The sequence below is a fragment of the Halichoerus grypus genome, chromosome 1 (genome assembly GCF_964656455.1).
Source record: "Halichoerus grypus chromosome 1, mHalGry1.hap1.1, whole genome shotgun sequence".
Taxonomy (NCBI): Eukaryota; Metazoa; Chordata; class Mammalia; order Carnivora; family Phocidae; genus Halichoerus; species Halichoerus grypus.
The window spans coordinates 66,627,467-66,648,439 of record NC_135712.1 but is presented as its reverse complement, the minus strand read 5'-3'; the positions used below and the strand labels follow the sequence as shown (position 1 = coordinate 66,648,439).

The 20,973-nt window shown below is 41.9% G+C and overlaps 1 protein-coding gene across 3 annotated transcripts in view; it reads right to left on the bottom strand.

The window, feature by feature from the left end:
* Positions 1-20,973, bottom strand: part of PARP15 (poly(ADP-ribose) polymerase family member 15) — a 56,416-nt gene that overhangs the window by 17,896 nt on the left and 17,547 nt on the right. For 2 of the 3 annotated variants that reach the window (XM_078066662.1, XM_078066669.1), the window contains exons 2-8: positions 20,857-20,973; positions 13,898-14,134; positions 12,716-12,937; positions 11,428-11,506; positions 8,693-8,842; positions 6,026-6,088; positions 3,597-3,764 (exon numbers count right to left, since the gene is read on the bottom strand). In XM_078066662.1, coding sequence (XP_077922788.1) covers positions 3,597-3,764; positions 6,026-6,088; positions 8,693-8,842; positions 11,428-11,506; positions 12,716-12,937; positions 13,898-14,134; positions 20,857-20,973 — 1,036 coding nt within the window. Of the gene's footprint in view, positions 1-3,596; positions 3,765-6,025; positions 6,089-8,692; positions 8,843-11,427; positions 11,597-12,715; positions 12,938-13,897; positions 14,135-20,856 lie in introns of those variants that run through there. The other variant, XM_078066673.1, reaches the window with a different exon arrangement.

The following is a 20,973-nucleotide window of genomic DNA, read 5'->3' as shown; positions in this document are numbered from 1 at the left end:
TTACCTTGATCCCAAAACCAGACAAAGACCCCATCAAAAAGGAGAATTACAGACCAATATCCCTGATGAACATGGATGCAAAAATTCTCACCAAAATACTAGCCAATAGGATCCAACAGTACATTAAAAGGATTATTCACCACGACCAAGTCGGATTTATCCCTGGGCTGCAAGGTTGGTTCAACATCCGCAAATCAATCAACGTGATACAATACATTAACAAAAGAAAGAACAAGAATCATATGATCCTCTCAATAGATGCAGAAAAAGCATTTGACAAAGTACAGCATCCTTTCTTGATCAAAACTCTTCAGAGTATAGGGATAGAGGGTACATACCTCAATATCATAAAAGCCATCTATGAAAAACCTACAGCAAATATCATTCTCAATGGGGAAAAACTGAGAGCTTTCCCCCTAAGGTCGGGAATGCGGCAGGGATGTCCACTATCACCACTGCTATTCAACGTAGTATTGGAAGTCCTAGCCACAGCAATCAGACAACAAAAAGAAATCAAAAGCATCCAAATTGGCAAAGAAGAAGTCAAACTCTCACTCTTTGCAGATGATATGATACTTTATGTGGAAAATCCCAAAGACTCCACCCCAAAACTGCTAGAACTCATACAGGAATTCAGTAAAGTGGCAGGATATAAAATCAATGCACAGAAGTCAGTGGCATTCCTATACACCAGCAACAAGTCAGAAGAAAGAGAAATTAAGGAATCGATCCCATTTACAATGGCACCCAAAACCATAAGATACCTAGGAATAAATCTAACCAAAGGGGCAAAGGATCTGTACTCAGAAAACTATAAAATACTCATGAAAGAAATTGAGGAAGACACAAAGAAATGGAAAAACGTTCCATGCTCATGGATTGGAAGAACCAATATTGTGAAGATGTCAATCCTACCTAGAGTAATCTACACATTCAATGCAATCCCCATCAAAATACCATCCACTTTCTTCAAAGAAATGGAACAAATAATCCTAAAATTTGTATGGAACCACAAAAGACCCCGCATAGCCAGAGGAATGTTGAAAAAGAAAAGCAAAGCTGGCGGCATCACAATTCCAGACTTCCAGCTCTACTACAAAGCTGTCATCATCAAGACGGTATGGTACTGGCACAAAAACAGACACATAGATCAATGGAACAGAATAGAGAGCCCAGAAATGGACCCTCAACTATATGGTCAACTAATCTTTGACAAAGCAGGAAAGAATGTCCAATGGAAAAAAGACAGTCTCTTCAACAAATGGTGTTGGGAAAATTGGACAGCCACATGCAGAAGAATGAAACTGGACCATTTCCTTACACCACACACAAAAATAGACTCCAAATGCTTGAAAGACCTCAATGTGAGACAGGAGTCCATCAAAATCCTAAAGGAGAACACAGGCAGCAACCTCTTCGACCTCAGCCGCAGCAACTTCTTCCTAGAAACATCGCCAAAGGCAAGGGAAGCAAGGGCAAAAATGAACTATTGGGACTTCATCAAGATAAAAAGCTTTTGCAAAGCAAAGGAAACAGTCAACAAAACCAAAGGACAACCGACAGAATGGGAGAAGATATTTGCAAATGACATATCAGATAAAGGGCTAGTATCCAAAATCTATAAAGAACTCATCAAACTCAACACCAAAAGAACAAAGAATCCAATCAAGAAATGGGCAGAAGACATGAACAGACATTTTTCCAAAGAAGACATCCAAATGGCCAACAGACACATGAAAAAGTGTTCAATATCGCTCGGCATCAGGGAAATCCAAATCAAAACCTCAATGAGATACCACCTCACACCAGTCAGAATGGCTAAAATTAACAAGTCAGGAAATGACAGATGTTGGCGGGGATGCGGAGAAAGGGGCACCCTCCTACACTGTTGGTGGGAATGCAAGCTGGTGCAGCCACTCTGGAAAACAGTATGGAGGTTCCTCAAAAAGTTGAAAATAGAGCTACTATATGATCCAGCAATTGCACTACTGGGTATTTACCCCAAAGATACAAAAGTAGGGACCCGAAAGGCTACGTGCACCCCGATGTTTATAGCAGCAATGTCCACAATAGCCAAACTGTGGAAAGAGCCAAGATGTCCATCAACAGATGAATGGATAAAGAAGATGTGGTATATATACACAATGGAATATTACGCAGCCATCAAAAGGAATAAGATCTTGCCATTTGCAGCGACGTGGATGGAACTGGAGGGTATTATGCTGAGCGAAATAAGTCAAACAGAGAAAGACATGTATCATATGACCTCACTGATATGAGGAATTCTTAATCTCAGGAAACAAACTGAGGGTTGCTGGAGTGGGGGGTGGGGTGGGAGGGATGGGGTGACTGGGTGATGGACACTGGGGAGGGTATGTGTTCTGGTAAGCGCTGTGAATTGTGCAAGACTGTTGAATCTCAGATCTGTACCTCTGAAACAAATAATGCAATATATGTTAAGAAAGAAAAAAAGAAGAAGAAGAATGTAGCAGGAGGGGAAGAATGAAGGGGGGGAAATCGGAGGGGGAGAAGAACCATGAGAGACAATGGACTCTGAAAAACAAACTGAGGGTTCTAGAGGGGAGGGGGTTGGGAGGATGGGTTAGCCTGGTGATGGGTATTGAGGAGGGCACGTTCTGCATGGAGCACTGGGTGTTATGCACAAACAATGAATCATGGAACACTATATCTAAAACTAATGATGTAATGTATGGGGATTAACATAACAATAAAAAAAATTTAAAAAGCTTGTGCAACTGAGTGTGAATGAATCAGGGAGCGGATCATTAGCAACACCTTCAACTAAGAGCAAATTATTGTGTTCTATGATAGAGATGAGGAGGAAAGCGTTCCTAGAACCTGGGAGCAGGATGGACCTGAGCTTGTTGCTTAAGGATAGCAACTGCATCCTCTTCATGATTTTATGCCTAGGAACTTGCAGTGGGCCTGGGACACAGCATTTCAATCTAATGAATGCGCAAATGAGCCAGTGGGAGATGCAGCAGTCAATCCAACGGGGGAGGTATTAAGGGTTTGGAAACCAGAAGGAAGGGTGAAACTGAACAACCCCTCGGAGAAGATTTAGTAGAATGTGCTGACTGCGGGGTCTGGGGGCACAAAGAAGCAAGGGCAGCACCACTGAAGGAGGAAACCAGAAAATGAGACAACTCAGGAAAGGTGGCTGTTTGCAAGGGATGATGAGGATGAGTTTGGATTCTGCTATAAAGTTTCTGGTAACAGAAATCTGCCAGAGGAGATCCGGGGGAAGAAGAAATGCTGATCTGAGAGTCAGTGCAGAAAGGGTAACCGATATAACAAGAGCAAATGAATCGTCCAAAGGAAAAAAATGAACAGTAAGAACACCATGATGTTAAGGGTCAAACATGGAAAGATACCTGGGGAACATACAATAAAGAATAAAGATGTATGAAAGAAGCATAGGTCCCAGAGATGGCCCTCAGGGTCTGCAAGGTTGCCCACTCTCTCATTTACATCACTATCACTGCCTGGACTCAGCACTGAGTTCACGAACAGTGAGACTAAGTCTAAAGGAACGTGGGTTATTCAGAATCGTTGAATGATGAGAGGCTACAAACCTGTTCCGATGGCTGGAAGGGAAACCGAAGTGTACTTCCTCTGCTCACACTCTTCTAGAACAGTGGAGACCGTTTTCCTGACATCATTTTCCCCAAGCACATGAATTATTATCTTGCACATTAAGTATCCACCTTGTGTAATTATGAAATCTCTGTGAGGCTGTGCAGCTGGAACAAGAGGAAGAAAAGGAAACACACAGCACGTTACTTACAGGAGGCAGCAAGATGATCACCGAGACCCGAAAACATCTGCCATCAGGAAAAGCTGTGATGATTCCTGACCAAGTCCAGCCTCCCTCCATCTAGCTGGTTTCACACACTGTGACTGTGACAGGCTCATTTTCTTTACAACCAGGCTTCTTTAACTCGACAACTACATTGTTGAATATTTGGGGTGCTATTCAAAAGCACTCTACCTGCCTTAATCTACTCAGTCCTCAAAACAAGGCTATCAGGTAGGGACTATTTCCTCCATTTCACAGATTAAACAGAAGCTCAGAGAGGTAAAGTCAGTCAAAGATAGCCTGGGATTTGAACCCAAACAGTCAGTGTCCAGCCCTCTTAACCCCCAAGCTGTTGTCCAGAAGAGCAATTTATATGCTCATTCAGCTAGATTAGTTTCTCAAGGAAAGAAAAGCAATGCATTCGGTGGTGTGGAGGTCCCTCTCCCAGGACCCCGAGAGCTCTCGAGCACATGGACATGATCAGGGCATGTTTTAAGGCACCGAGGAAGGACCTGAGGAAGGCAAGGCTAAGGCAAACGCAGGAGGAGAGTGAGCCCCTGCCCGCCCACCCTGCCCAGGCACTCCCTGCGGTCCCTCGGGCGTCCCACTGGCTGGCCCCTCCCAGGCAGCCTCAGTAGACTTTTCCAGCTTGTCCAACCCCACTTTATTCTTTGCTTCTGCCTTCCAAGGTACATCTAGCTCTTCCAGCCCACAAATTCCTGCTAACGTCCTCATGTTGGTGAGCAATATTACCTTCTGATCCCTCTCCAGGAATATATTCACTGGGGAGAAAATGTCTTAATCAGAGGAGAGCTATCAAGATAGGAGTTTCAGGCACAAAAGCAGGTCAGTTGGGGGACTGTTTGTCAAACACGGGACCCTGTGACTTCTTTAAATCACACTCATAGCTGACTTTCTACTCAGCAAGGCATGAGTCCTCGTTTTGGAGGATAAATAGTCTATGATCACTCTTACAGGTTCCCCACTGTGATATAATAAAAAATAAGTATTTGATCTTTGTCCCTGGTTCTGGGCTCAGAGTTCCAAGAACCCTGGAATCTCCTGAGTGACGAGAGTGTCTTTTATAAGCGAATGAGATGATTCTTGAGGGTTCTGGAGTTAGATAGTTTCGGAATGGAGGTTGGTCTCCAGAAAGACCAACCCATGATTAGGGGATTGGAACTTTCAGCCCCACCCCCTGGCCTCTGGGGACCTCAATCACAAAATCCAGTGATTTAATTAACTGTACCTACACAGTGAAACCTCCATAAAACCCCCTAAATAACAAGATTTGGGGATTTCCAGGTTTGTAAATACACCTAGGTGATGGGAGGGTGGTGCACCTGGGAGGGTGTGGAAGCTCCGAGCCCCCTCCCGTACACCTTCCCCTTTGCATCTCTTCCATGTGGCTGCTCCTGAGTTCTATCCTTTATAATAAACTGGAAAATGTAAGACAAGTGTTTTCCTGAGTTCTGTGAGTCATTCTAGGGTACTGTCAAACCTGAGAAAGGGTTTTTGTGAGTGCCTGAGTTTATAGGGGATGGGTCAGAAGTGCAGGTGCCCCCTGGGACCTGTGACTGGCGTTTGGAGTGGGAGGGGGTGTCTTGTGAGACTGAGCCCTTTAACTTGTGGGATCCAATGCTAATTTTACAGGGAGACAGTATTAGAATTGGAGAACTGGTTGGTGTCAGAAAACACCTCAGACCCACCCAAGTTCCACCTTGACTCATGTCAAGTAGAAGATGCCCTATAGCAAGTAGAACAAGGTTGGGGAAAGTGAAAGATGATTTATACAGCACTTCATGCAAGTTCTCACATTCATTGTCTTGATCCTCACAACCACCTGTGAGACAGCCATTACAATACTCCTGACTCGTTAGTAGAATCTAGAACCGTCTTACAGGTAAGAGAAACAAAGCTCTTACAGATTAGATGGCAGGCCCAGGATCCCTCAATAAGTGGTGGAGGCTGGACTATTAGGACCCAGGCCTGGGTTCTGTTTAATAGTCAGGAAGAGCCAGGTGGGATGGTGGGAGGAAGGACCACTTCCCACAGCCACAAAGTCACACCCCCTGGATCTGCTCTCCCAGGGAATCAACCTCTTTGCTAAGCTCTCACCACCTACTCCTCTCATAGGTCCTGTTATAGTATTCTCAGCCCTCTAATCTGCTATGGGTTGTAACCAAAAGTAACATGTAACCATACCTAGTACAGCACATTCATTTTCCACAGCTGGTCCAGCACCTTCTAAAACTGCTTTTGACACCCCTAAATAAGACATGTTAGTGGTAAAAAGCATTAGTTAAAATTCAATGCATGATTAGAGCTTTTGTACATTAGACTTTTGTTCAGCTCACCCCTTTGTGCATTTTGTGCATAATTCATTGATGCCCCCACAGAAAAACCCACCTTTTTTTTATTAGTTTCAGAGGTACAATTTAGTGAATCATCAGTTACATATAACACCCCAGTGCTCATCACAACAAGTGCCCTCCTTAATACCCGTCACCCAGTTACCCCATCTCCCCACCCCTCCCCCCTCCAGCAAACCTCAGTTTGTTTCCTAGAGTTAAGAGTCTCCTATGGTTTGTCTCCCTCTCAATTTTCTATAGCCGCCGTCATTCGGTAGCTGAATAATAAACACTCTGAGCTACGGCGTGACGGCACCGCCCGATGACCGACGGTCCCCCGTGTCTGCAGCTCGGGCTCTCTTTGTACGGGGATATTTGTGCAGTTACTCGAACTTTTTTCCATTCTACCCTTATTATTTTACAAAACTGAAAAATATAAAAATGAATTTTCTGATACTAATGAGAAGCATGGATCTCAAAACTGAAATAACATTGAGCATTCTACCTAAGTTCTGTGGTTCTAATGTTGTGTTGTTTTGTTTTTCACAGGTGGCCAGAGAGCTGGCTGCCCTCAGTGCAGTGAATCTTCCCATCGAGGCCGTAGCTTCACCACTCTGGTCACAGCTAATGACAGCTGGTTGAGTGGGCGAAAGCACAGACTATGCATTTGACAGCCTGGGTTAAGGTTGCCTCCACCACTTACAGGTTAACGTGTGATTAGTCAGTCCCTCAACTATCATATAGAGGTTAGCACAGTACTTCCCTCACAGGGTTATTTGAACATTAAAAGAGACAGTGAATAAAAGATGCTTAGTGCAGAATCTGGCCCATAGAAAGCACTGAATGATTATTAGTTATTTTATCATTATAAAGATCAATCAATCTATCTATCTGCCTGTGTCTCCTTGATTATGTATGTGTGTATTGTGAATTGTCTCTTTTTAAAAAAATTCCTTTTTGTGTGTTTGTTTTGGTCTCTGCAATAATGGAGGTTTTCCTCAATTATCAGATGATCTTCACCAGTCCATTCATATTTAGAGTGAGTTTGGGAGCACCATGTAAAGGAGGCTTGCTGACCAGTAGGTTTTAGTGTAAGGTAAGCAGGCAGTAAATACTAGATAGACTTGAAGGCAGTTGGTTTCTCTCCGGAAGGACCCTCCCATCTCCTGTCTCGGAGGGCATAAATCATCTGCTGTTCTGGGAGATGCACAGGGACGGGGCTTGGCACTCACTGTTCAGCACAGGAACTTTCACTTGAACACTGTCCAGCTCCCACCCTCATCTCACCCGTGCCTGCTCCTCTACATCTAGAATCTGTCTGGTTGGTTTCTCTACAGACTAAATAAACCTCCCATCTCTGGCCAGGGAAGAGCAAGGGAAGTTACTGGTGCATTGGATGGATGGAGGATAGAACAAAGGGGCGTAAGTGCTACTCATACAGAATTGCATCCGATTCTGTTTTCATCTCTTTACTTGTCCCCTGCCTTTCCAGGTACCTGCTGCCTCCAATTCTTGTGTCTCTAGGGGCTACCGTTTTCTCCTGCATATACTAAGTTTTCACCACTGGCTAGCTGCTTCTCATATTCTAAAAATACACTGCTGTCTCTTGTTCATTATTGGTTTCCCTCCAACTCTCTTTTTCCTTCTGGGTTTACACCCTTTTATTTCCTTTACTGTTGCTTTAATGGAATTTTAAAAGAAGGCAGGGACAAATGCCTATGTTCAATTTATCACATTTTACCTAATTGAGTGTTCTTTATGTCTGCATTTTGAATGACCGATACACTGGATGGATATTCTACATATGCACTTCCTACATAGAAAGTACCATAATATTTTGCAGTTTTGGAAAATATTTAAACTTCCATTTCTACTTATGTTTTATCTTACACTTTTAATTTAAAATTTAAGGCTTTGTTAAAAAAATATATTAACATAAGAGTACATGTGTGTAAGTTATACACAAATAGACATGTAGGGAGGGCTTGCTCAAAGTAGCTCCGTCAATGGATGTGCTCAGACATTCCAGGAAAAATGAAGAAAAAGGGGCTGAATTTCATTTCTGGGTCAGTGTAACACAGGAAAGAGTTACAAGAAGAGAGATACGAGTGCCAACTAAGTTACATAAAAAGGAAAATTAAAATAAAACTTAAACTTATTAAATTGTAAGTGTGGAATTTTGATAGTTCAGAGCTAGAAAGGGGATGAGAGCTAACACAGACTAAGTCCAGTGCATGGGTTACACCTCAGCTTTCCATTGCTGCACCCCGTCTAATCCTCCTCTGGGAAATCCACATTTGACAGGCAGAGAAACTGAGGCTCAGAGGGGATAAGTGATTGTTCCAAGGCCACACAACGGTAAGTGACATAGCTGGGATTCAAACCCAGGTCTTTCTGATTCCAGGGCCTACATATGTTCTGCAACACTCTCCATCTACTCAGGCAACATTAGCCACAATTTCCCTCCCACATGTGGGTCATGTTACTAGTTACGATCACGTACATTGCTTAAATAAAGTACCTGATTTCAGATTAAATGTCCTTGTTGTTGAGTTTACAATCACATCTGCCTTTTCTTTGGTAATATCTCCGGTAGCAATCTGGAAAGTAACTGCACCAATTTTCATTTCATATGTTGTGAACCCAGGGTTGGAGCCAGGCCTGAAGGTACCTGAAAAGAAAGGAAGCAAATGAAAGAGTAGCTGGAGAATGAACCAAAAGAATGGGGTCCTGTTCTCTTCCCAGTCCTCTTTCTTTCCACCCACATAAACGCAAACAGTACCATGCCTCCCAGCCTGTTAAGTGGCTGGGTTTTCCTTTTTAAGGAAATTAAAAAATAATGCCTTGTGGCAGCAGGAGGATCAATTTCTCAGTTAAATAGGATGAGACAGAAACACCAGACTGGACCGTCTGCTTATCTGCAAAAGTTGCCGTAGCGTCATTAGAAAGGCGTGAGGAAGGACAGAAGGCAAAGTGCTCCCTCAGGTCATGCTGACATCTCTGGGAGCCTTTTTGCAAGCTTTTTTGAAGTATGACAAATAAAAATTGTAAATATTTAAGGTCTACGATGTGACGTCTTGACATTCACATACACTGTGAAATGATTATCCAATTGAGCTAATAGCACACCCATCACCTCACATAAGTCACCATTTTGGGGGTGTGTGTGTGCATGTGGGAGTGGTGAGAACACTTGGGATCTACTCTCTTAGTAAGCTTCAAGAATACGAAACATTGGGGCGCCTGGGTGGCTCAGTCATAGTGTCTGCCTTCGGCTCAGGTCATGATCCCAGGGTCCTGGGATCAAGCCCCACGTCAGGCTGGCTCCCCACTCTGTGGGAAGCTTGCTTCTCCCTCTTCCACTCGCCCTGCTTGTGTTCCCTCTTTGGCTGTGTCTCTCTGTCAAAGAAATAAATAAAATCTTAAAAAAAAAAAAAAGAATACGAAACATTATTATTAACTATAGCCCCATGTAGGACATTCGGTCTCCAGAATTTATTCATCTTATGACGGAAAGTTTGTACCTCCAGGTGATTCTTTTATTTCCATTTTACAGAAAGGGAAATGGTCTCAGTGTCTAGGTCATTTGTCCAATTATTTTTTTGGAAGATTTATTTTATTTATTTATTTGAGAGAGAGAGAGCATTGGAACAGGGGGAGGGGCAGAGGGAGAGGATCTCAAGCAGACTCCGCACTGAGCATGGAGCCCAATGCAGGGCTCAACCTCACAACCCTGAGATCATGACCTGAGCCGAAATCAGGAGTCAGATGCTCAACCCGCTGAGCCACCCAGCCGCCCCTGTCCAATGTTAAATAACAGCTCACTAACTCCAAACATAAGCTTTTCCTGTTGCTTCACATCTCACTGGGATAGCAGGATCAGGGTTGCTCTGAGAAAATCAGCCTTATCGCGTCGGCATAATGTTACTGTCCACTCTACGCTCTGAAGCTTTACAACTTAGCTGTGCCATTTCTACTCATCCCTTAAGCTCTTTAGCTCTCTCTTTCCATATGATGCAGTGGCAACAGAACCACCTGCCCAGGAGGCCAATTATATAATTAATATAGATTAAATAATATATATATATTTTTTGTATTCATATTCATATTCATATATATATATGAAAGCAATCAGTGAAGTTTAGTGTGCCAACCACATTTTAGTTATCTGTGTGTGTGCATGTGGTTCTTCAAAGAGCGGGAGTTTCCTTCTTTACTGGATGGTTCCTTCAGAGCAGGAGGACACACATCCAGGAGGCTGGGGGGGCGGGCACTGCTCTCAGCTACCCACACCTCTGTAGAAGGAACTCTGGGCAAGACACTGACTGCCCATGGTCAGGCTCCAGCAGGTCTCATATCCATGTGAGCCACCAGCCTGTGGAGGCAATGCAGCCTGTCCAGGGAGGCCCCCTCCATGGGCTCAGCCCACAGTAGCCGCAGGTAGGCCTTCCGCTTATTGCCACAGGTGAAGCAGTGCATGGGGATGATCAGGAAGGTGCAGGGCGGTCGTGCGTCCCACTCCTGGCCACTGCCTCACTCCTCCATCCTCAGTTATCTTTCATTATCATATCTTAGAAACTCTGGCCTCGTTACCAGGTTTGGCTCACATCTGGTATGGTACACGCTGGACAGCTAGTTTGTACAAGCACACCCTGAATGCCCCTGTGAATCACTGTCTTGAAAATGTAGAGATTCTGTCCTCCCTCTATATTCCCATCAAGCAGAACGTGCAAAGAACATGCTGTTCAGTGTTCAAGGTCAGGGGCTGGGTTTGGGGGGGTGACCAACCCCATACGTCTCTCATATAGTGAAGACTGTCCAAGTGGCAGGCCTTGATCTCCTTGGAAACGCTGGCCATGCAAGGAGGGGAGGGGCCAATGATAGTTGCTATGATATAAAAACTTGCGGCATGTAGATCCCGGCAGCAGATGCTGTATCCAGTCGGCCACTTCTGGACTCCCTGTGCATAAGCTCCCCCAACAAACCTATGTCTCCATCGGTGTCTCTGGGTCTTTTCTTTGGCCTCGCCGTACCATGACCCACCCTAGGCTTAGAGTCTGCTGGGGTGGGGCAGCACAACCTCCATATAATTTATTCTCTGTGTGCTCAGACAATAGAACTTGCTCTAACACCTCCTTCATCACTGATTTGTGCCTCATGTGAATTAGCTTTGTCTCCTTCTACTGGACATCAGCTACCACTGAAGAGCCACTAAGCAGAGGGAAGTATTTTCTCAGCAGAACAATTTTGCCAGACCTTGGCTACCTCCAGCCATGAGAATCCTGTCCTTGTTGGGATTTCCACTTGCCCATTCAGTGAATTTATGTAAAAATGCCTGGAAATAGAAAGAAATATGGTTACTGACTACAACAATGTTCTGTGAACATATTAATCCAGTTCTTTGGAGCATCGATCACCAGAATCAATTAGGAACAACAGTCCTCCCTAGATTTCCTCTTACCCAGAGACTTTTTAATTACAGGATTGCCGTTCAACTTAGGAATTTTCTCAATAAATACCAGTGCTGATTTACTTTATTTCATGGAAAGACCACAATTCTATCCCAAAGGCCTGAGAGTAACCAAGACCTTAGAAAAGAACATTATATTTGATATCTTTTTAAAGTGCTAACGTTAGTAATTTATGCTACAAATTGTGCTATTGCTATGGCCCTTAAAGTCAGGTCACAAAAAGGTAGTAATAACTACTTCTGCAACCAGGTTTGAGGTGTGCTACGTGCTAGACACCATGAGAAACACTTCAAATACATCCTCTCTTATCCTCACATCGACTTCGAGAGGTGTTATTGCCACATTCACTTGACACATGATAAAACTGAAGTTCAGAGAGGTGGCCTCCCTCAGCGCCTAAATGGCAAAATCGAAATTCAAACCTAGCTGTACCTTTCTTCTTTGTACTTTTATATTGTTTGCATTTTTGCTATAACTGTGCACAATTTATATAAAATCAATATAACTTTTTCAAGAATGCGAACCAGATTTTGGTACCCAGACTGGGCCAACCAGCTAAGGAGTGCACCTGTAGGAATGCTACTTTACAAGGGTGGTGTAGCTGGCTCAGTTCTTAGTACATGTGCTTTGAGTGCCCTCTCTCCTACTGAATGCTGTAGTGCTATTTCTAGCTTTAGACCCTCATAAACTTGTGTAGACTGGCTGTCTTCTATCCAAAAAAAAAAACCCTAAATTCTTGAGGTTTCTCTTATTTGGTCTTTTCCCTATATACAGAGCCATGCCTTGGCTTTCATTCAGTCAGTGTTAAAATATCTGGGCCACTCTTAATGCCAATAACTTTCTGCTTCTTCCTAAGAATTTATTAAGTACAAATTATCTTGTCTCTTGCTAAACTGTCTAGGAAGGACTGTATGAGTTATCAGTGTTATCTCGTAAAGTCATGACAACCCCCCATCAGCACCCAACACTTATGGACAGGGAAGTGAAAACATTATTATTTACAGATCCATAAAGACATCTGGTTGCACTTAGGTTCACTTGTCAGAATGATTAGAAGAGATATGTAACCATACCTGCTGGATTTCATCATCACCTGGATATGCCAGAAAGTGAACTTTTTGTAAGGTTTTCTGCCAGGCACTGCTACTGAAGTTGAACACTTCTGAAAGGATTAGTTCAGCAAAAATAGCTTTGGGAAACCTCAAATTTCCTGTTCCGATCATGGGAAATGTGATTGATGAAAAAGATAACTCTTCTACAGCTGTCAAACATTTCTTGATTATATTCGCCATGATCTGAAATGTACAAAATACATTAATATAAGTTAGGGCTTAAGCTGCTGGGAAACAGAAAGAGCTATGGCTCCAGCAACTGTGACTAGGTCTCCTTGGCTATTCTTGGCTTTGTCTGGGTCCACGGAGTCAGAAAGGGAAAACAAGGGGGGAGAGGACGTTCCAGAGAGATTCCAACTCATGCAGGAAGGAGGCTCCAATAGTATAGGAATGGCTATATAAACAATGGTGTCTTATTGCAATCAAAAGCAATGTTTATGGACATTGGGTAAATCCTTATATCAATTTTAAAAAAAGCAGGATTAAAAAATGATTGAAAGGGAATCTTAACTAAGAAATAAGTATGCATAAAATCGACTTGAAGGGAATCAATAAAATGTTAACCAAATTTATCTCCAGGTGGCTGGATTATAATTTTTATTTTAGTGTTTCTACTTCCTGCATTTTCTTCAATATACATATATTACTTTCATATTCTGAAAAAAAGAAAGTTGGGAGAAGAGGTGAGAAGTCATCAAAAGAAGAGCAATGACCATTCTTCACCACAGCTCTGGCTGCATCTCTTTGTTATACTGAAGGATCATTACACTAATTTTCAGATACCATTCCTGGAGAACCCCAAGAATTGTTACTACTTTTGAGGATCAATTATTCTGAAATAACTGGTAGCTTTGATGGACTGTTCATGGAATGTAATAAAGAATTCAATAAATAGACAAAGTTCAATCAATACTAAGGTTTCTCAACCTCGGCCAGAAAAGTTTGTGTTGCGGAGGCTGATGTATGCTTTGTAGGATGCTTAGCAGCATCCCTGGCCTCCACTTCCTAGTTATCAGTAACTGTTGTAACAAGCCAAATTTCCCCTGGGGAATAAATTCACTTTGCTTGAGAACCACAGATCTCTACCATGCCAGAAGATTACCAAAGCTACCAATGAAGTAGAGAACTAAGGATTTTCCTTACCTGCTGAGAAGACCCTGCTCCATTATCCCATTCTGGTGCCACCACATGGAGGACAGCTTGGCAGCTCAGATTGCAGCCACTTGTCATGAATATGCTACCTACTTCCTCTTCTGTTCCCTGCCTGGTGGCATATAACTCTTCCTGGAGCTTTGGACCAGCTTTCTGCAAAAGAGCCTGAGATAGTGTTCCTCCTCCAAGTTGAAGATTCATGGGAACAGTGTTGACAATTACATTGGCCTTAAGGAAAACAGCAACATTTTGTTAGAGATTGAATCAATTAATAATTACTAAGCACCTATGACTTGCCAAGTATTGTGGGGTAATGCATAAGATATGTTTTGTCTATCATACTGACCTGTCATCCCTACCCTCAAGGGGTTTACAATCTGTTGTTAGTACTTAGATACTATAATGAGTTGAGCTCTAAAACTTAGAAATTAAGGAAATACATCACCCACTACTGTCAAGTCAACATGTGATGACTCAGGATAGGGCTATGAAAATGAGCAAACCAGAGACCACAGACAAAGAAGAGTCAGAATGAAAGGCAGAAGCAGAAAGAGAAAAATAGTGAGACAGATGGAGACAAAAACACAGACCTTTGAGAGAGACCTCTGAAAAGACAAAGAGTTGCTTTTAGGCTGGCAGGAACTGAGAGCAATTGTTCTGACTTTATTAACATACCTAAAGAAAGAATGGGTCTGTCTGAAGTGGGTGGGGTCTGGTCAGTCCTGAAGGTCTAGACAAAGGAAGGTCATTGAGGTGAAGGTAAGCAGTGTCCACTCAAGCCTGTCCAGGGGTATCAAGAATTCTCCAATGCCTGCTGAGGCCATCCCTTTGGTGAGATGGGGTCATGACCTGATGCCACTAGATATTAAATATTCAATTCATCCAATTCCATTTATTCTGATTTCATATTCAAATTTGGAGGGGAGAATGCTTTGATCATGTGGATTTTGAGTATTCTGGTTCTTTGGGGAGCACTTCCTCATCATAAGTTAAAAGATGCCTATGGCTTTGGACCACTTATATGGCCCAGTTTCATTTCTCACCTCAATCTTTTTTTTTAATTTAATTTAATTTTATTTTATTATGTTATGTTAGTCACCATACAATACAGCATTAGTTTTTGATGTAGTGATCCACGATTCATTGTTTTCGTATAACACCCAGTGCTCCATGCTGTACGTGCCCTCCTTAATACCCATCACCAGGCTAACCCATTCCCCCACCCCCTCCCCTCTAAAACCATCAGTTTGTTTCTCAGAGTCCATAGTCTCTCATGGTTCATCTCTCCCTCCGATTTCCCCCCCTTCACTTTTCCCTTCCTTCTCCTAATGTCCTCCATGCTATTCCTTATGTTCCACAAATAAGTGAAACCATATGATAATTGACTTTCTCTGCTTGACTTATTTCACTTAGCATAATCTCCTCCAGTCCCATCCATGTTGATGTAAAAGTTGGGTATTCATCCTTTATGATGGCTGACTAATATTCCATTGTATATATGGACCACATCTTCTTTATCCATTCATCTGTTGAAGGGCATCTGGGCTCTTCCCACACTTTGGCTATTGCGGACATTTCTGCTACGAACATTGGGGTGCATATGGTTCTTCTTTTCACTACATCTGTGTCTTTGGGGTAAATACCCAGGAGTACAATTGCTGGGTCATAGGGTAGTTTTATTTTTAATTTTTTGAGGCACCTCCACACTGTTTTCCAAAGTGGGTGTACCAACTTGCATTCCCACCAACAGTGTAAGAGGGTTCCCCTTTCTCCACAACCTCTCCAACATTTGTTGTTTCTTGCCTTGTCAATTTTTGCCATTCTAACTGGTGTAAGGTGGTTATCTCAATGTGGTTTTGATTTGAATTTCCCTGATGGCTAATGATGATGAACATTTTTTCATGCGTCTGTTAACCATTTGTATGTCTTCTTTGGAGGAGTGTCTGCTCATGTCTTCTGCCCATTTTTTGACTTGATTATTTGTTTTTTGGGTGTTGAGTTTGAGAAGTTCTTTATAGATCTTGGATAGCAGCCCCTTATCTGTAGTGTCATTTGCAAATATCTTCTCCCATTCTGTGGGTTGCGTCTTTGTTTTGTTGACTGTTTCCTTTGCTGTGCAGAAGCTTTTTATCTTGATGAAGTCCCAAAAGTTCATTTTTGCTTTTGTTTCACTAGCCTTTGGAGATGTATCTTGAAAGAAGTTGCTGTGGCCGATGTCAGAGGTTACTGCCTATGTTCTCCTCTAGGATTTTGATGGATTCCTGTCTCACATTGAGGTCTTTCATCCATTTTGAGTTTATCTTTGTGCATGGTGTTAGAGAATGGTCGAGTTTCATTCTTCTGTATATAGCTGTCCAATTTTCCCAGCACCATTTATTGAGGAGACTGTCTTTTTTCCATTGCATGTTTTTTCCTGCTTTGTCAAAGATTATTTGACCATAGAGTTGAGGGTCCATATCTGGCCTCTCTATTCTGTTCCATTGGTCTATATGTCTGTTTTTGTGCCAGTACCATGCTGTCTCGGTGATCACAGCTTTGTAATATAGCTTGAAATCAGGCAACGTGATGCCCCCAGCTTTGTTTTTCTTTTTCAACATTTCCTTGGTGATTCGGGGTCTTTTCTGATTCCATACAAATTTTAGGATAGTCTGTTCCAGCACTTCAAAAAATGTCATTGGAATTTTGATGGGGATGGCGTTGAAAGTATAGATTGCTCTGGGTAGCACAGACATTTTAACAATGTTTATTCTTCTGATCCATGAGCATGGAATGTTTTTCCATCTTTTTGTGTCTTCTTCAATTTCTTTTTTTTTTTTTAAGATTTTATTTATTTATTTGAGAGAGAGAGACACAGCTAGAGAGTGAACACAAGCAGGGGGAGTGGGAGAGGGAGAAGCAGGCTTCCCGCAGAGCAGGGAGCCCGATGCGGGGCTTGATCCCAGGACCCTGAGATCATGACCTGAGCCGAAGGCAGACGCTTAACGACCGAGCCACCCAGGCGCCCCAATGTGTCCTTCAATTTCTTTCATGAGTTCTGTAGTTCCTAGAGTATAGATCTTTACCTCTTTGGTTAGCTTTATTCCAAGATATCTTATGGTTTTTGGTGCTATTGTAAATGGAATCATTTCTCTTTCTACAGTTGCATTGTTAGTGTATAAGAAAGCAACTGATTTCTGTGCATTGATTTTGTATCCTGCCACATTACTGAATCGCTGTATGAGTTCTAGTAATTTGGGGGTGAAAACTTTTGGATTTTCCACATAAAGTATCATGTCATCTACGAAGAGAGAGGGTTTGACTTCTTCTTTGCCAATCTGAATACTTTTTATTTCTTTTTGTTGTCTGATTGCTGTTGCTAGGACTTCTAGTACTATGTTGAACAACAGTGGTAAGAGTGGGTATCCTTGTCATGTTCCTGATCTTAAGGGAAAGGCTCTCAGCTTTTCCCCATTGAGGATGATATTCACTGTGGGTTTTTCATAGATGGATTTTATGAACTTAAGAAATGTTCCCTCTATCCCTATGCTCTGAAGAGTTTTAATCAGGAAAGGATGCTGTATTTTGTCAAATGCTTTTTCTGCATCAATTGAGAGGACCATATGGTTCTTCTCTCTCCTCTTATTAATGTGTTCTATCACATTGATTGATTTGCGAATGTTGAACCACCTTGCATCCCTGGGATAAATCCCACTTGGTCATGGTGGATGATCCTTTTAATGTATTGTTGGATCCTATTAGCTAGGATTTTGTTGAGAATTTTGGAATCCATATTCATCAGGGATATCAGTCTGAATTTCTCATTTTTGATGGGTCTTTGCCTGGTTTGGGAATTAAGGTAATGCTGGTCTTATAGAATGAGTCTGGAAGCTTTCCTTCTGTTTCTATTTCTTGAAACAGCTTCAGGAGGATAGGTATTATTTCTTTGAATGTTTGGTAGAATTCCCCAGGGAATCCATCAGGCCCTGGACTCTTGTTTTTTGGGAGGTTTTGATCACTGCTTTAATCTCATTACCGGTTATTGGTCTATTCAGGTTGTCAGTTTCTTCCTGTTTCAGTCTTAGGAGTTTATAGGCTTCCAGGAAGGCATCCATTTCTTCCAGGTTGCTCAATTTATTGGCATATAGTTGTTGATAATAATTTCTAATAATTGTTTCTATTTCCATGGTGTTAGTCGTGATCGCTCCCCTTTCATTCATAATTTTATTAATTTGGGTCCTTTCTCTTTTCTTTTGGATAAGTCTGGCCAGTGGTTTATCGATCTTATTAATTCTTTCAAAGAACCAGCTTCTAGTTTTGTTGATCTGATCTACTGTGTTTCTGGTTTCTAATTCATTGATCTCTGCTCTAATCTTAATTATTTCTCTTCTAATGTGTGGCTTAGGCATCGTTTGTTGCTTTTTCTCTAGTTCTTTAAGGTGTAAAGTTAGTTGGTGAATTAGGGATTTTTCTGTTTTTTTGAGTGAAGCTTGGATGGCTATGTATTTCCCCTTTAGGACCACCTTTGCAGTATCCCATAGGTTTTGGACTGATGTGTTTTTGTTCTCATTGGTTTCCATGGGTCCTCCTCAATCTTATATGAGGTTAGTTAACATAAACTAATCTCAGGACCTGAGAAGCTCCCCACAGGGACAAAAGTCAGTGAGCTTGCCAAAAAACCAAGATCCAGCCCACCTTCACCACACTCCCTGCTTACTGATTCCTACACAGTTTGGGGAAGTAATATATTAATACGTAAAACAATAAAATATTCTTAATGTTTAAATCAGTTGAAGATAATCAAAAGAAACTGTGTTAAAAATACAATTAGTAATTGCTATAGAAATTCAAAAAAGGCAGGAATCCTTTAAACTGGACTGGTTAGTAAAGTCTATGCAAAAAGGATAAGGGATGAAGCTGGGACAGGGAGAAAGAAGGCAGTAAGCATTCTGGGTGGGTGGATATTTAAGAAAACACAAAGAATTGAGAAAGGTCAGAAAGTAGTCCAATTTAGCTAACGGAGAGTGCTAATGGTGAGAGACAGGGCTGGAAAGAGATTTGGGGCCAGACGATGGAAGACTCTGAAAGCTCATACTTTTTTGGACTTTCTGCTACAAGCAGCAGGGAGCTTCTGATGAACATGCATCAAACAGCTATGGAGAGAACAGACTGGAGGGTGAGAGAGGTGACTGGGGGTGCTGAAGGACGAGTTGACTGTGGGAATGAAAAGGAAAGGGCATATACAAGAGAGAGTGTGCAAGGAGGCTGGGAAACTAGGTGGGATAAAGAAAGGAACTCAGAAAAGAAAGAGTTAGAGGACTCCAAAGTTTAAACAGCATCATCCAATGGTGAGAATAGGTATCCTGACCGAGTCGTCAAGAATTTAATAATCAACTTAAGAGACTATGTGGTGAAAAGACCTGTTTCCTTGTCTATAAGATGAAGGTACAGAATATCTATCTCAACTAGATTGCAGCACTAATTGGGTCAGGTAAAACGTAGAGTAGTCTGTTGTAAGTGGCTAACAACGGTAGCTATCATTTTCTGAGTTTTTGCTATGTGCCAGGGAAGTGCTAAATGCTTTACGTGGATTATTTTATTTAAACCTCACAACACTAATATTGTCATCATCCATAATTATAGCTAAGGACACTGAGTCCAAGGGGGTTGTTGACTAAGATCAATGGCTGGCCAGTGGTAGAGTGGGATTTGAACCCTGCCAAAACTAGCTTTGTCATTGTTCTGCATAACCACTACACTATGTCTATTCCTAGACTGACAAAGAAACTTACTGTACTTCTATGTTACCTAGTTCTTTTCTGATCTGAGAATGCCCACCAAGCAATCTCATAATAGGCAGCTACAGAGCTTTTTTTTTTTTACCAGTAGCCATGGCAATTAGCTTCCTCATTGCAATTAAATAATTACAATTCTAGTTTTACAAATAAGTCTTTTGAGTTTGATTAGTGCCAGTTTAAGTCTGGGTAAAATTATAAGATTCACCTTTTCAACCTGAAGATCTGAGAACAAGGTCCTGAAACCATGTGACAAAGGAGTTTAAGGACTCTAGCTACTCTAGAGAACATGAGGAAAGTGGCTGCTGCCATCTCATTTGCTGCACAAAAGCAAAGAATATTTCCAGTGGCTCATAAGCCATGAGTCTCCAAATTTCTCAGAAGAATTCTCTTTCCATTAATCTTGAGTGTATGCCCTCTGAAGGTAAATAGCAAGTGTCAAAATGGTGGAAACTACAGAATTCTGAAGAAGAATCCAAATCAGTAATTTTCAGCCTTAGCAGCATATTAGAATCATCTGGAATTCTTTAAAAAAAAAAAAACTACTGACCCCCCTAGACCACATACCTGACCAATTAAAATCAGAATTTCTAGGGGTGGGGTCTGGGCAGCTCTATTTTTGAAAGTTTCCCAGATGGTTCTGACATGCAGCCGGGATTGAGTATCATGAATGTCAACTATAGATAGAATATAGGGCTTGCATCTCCTGCTAACTGGTGATTCCAAGGGGGAAAAGCAATAGGACAAGAGGCAAGCAAAAGCCAAGCTGAGATTTTAGTACCTGTCTTGGTAATCTTTCTCCTTTCCCATTCTGCCTTTGTCTCAGAAAGTGCTCAGACAGAAGTGACAGGGTACTTTTGTGAAGGGTGATATTATAAAATGATGTGTATATCTCCTCCCCATAAATGATGATTGGAATAGAACTGGGTTGAAAGTAGGTCAAGATAAGTTATAGAGAAATAAAAGAGGTAGATGTGCACACTGGTGTTTGTGGTCAACTTGGATCTCTTCACATGAGAACATGTGGAATACAGGGGATGGTTAAGTATAGCCCTGCTTAAACTTCAGGTGGGTTTAACTCCTCAAATTTATAAGATCTAAATCTTTGACCTTAAATTACAGAACTGGTGAATTAGACCCCATTGTTTCTTATCGGATTTACTAAATAGCACCACTTACTTGGAAATAGGTAACATCTCCACTTATCAACACGAGGTTTAGACCTTCTCTGGTTTGGGTTGAGGCTATCACACTACTGTTTGAAAGATAATTTTTCCAGCTGACTTGGTCTCTTGA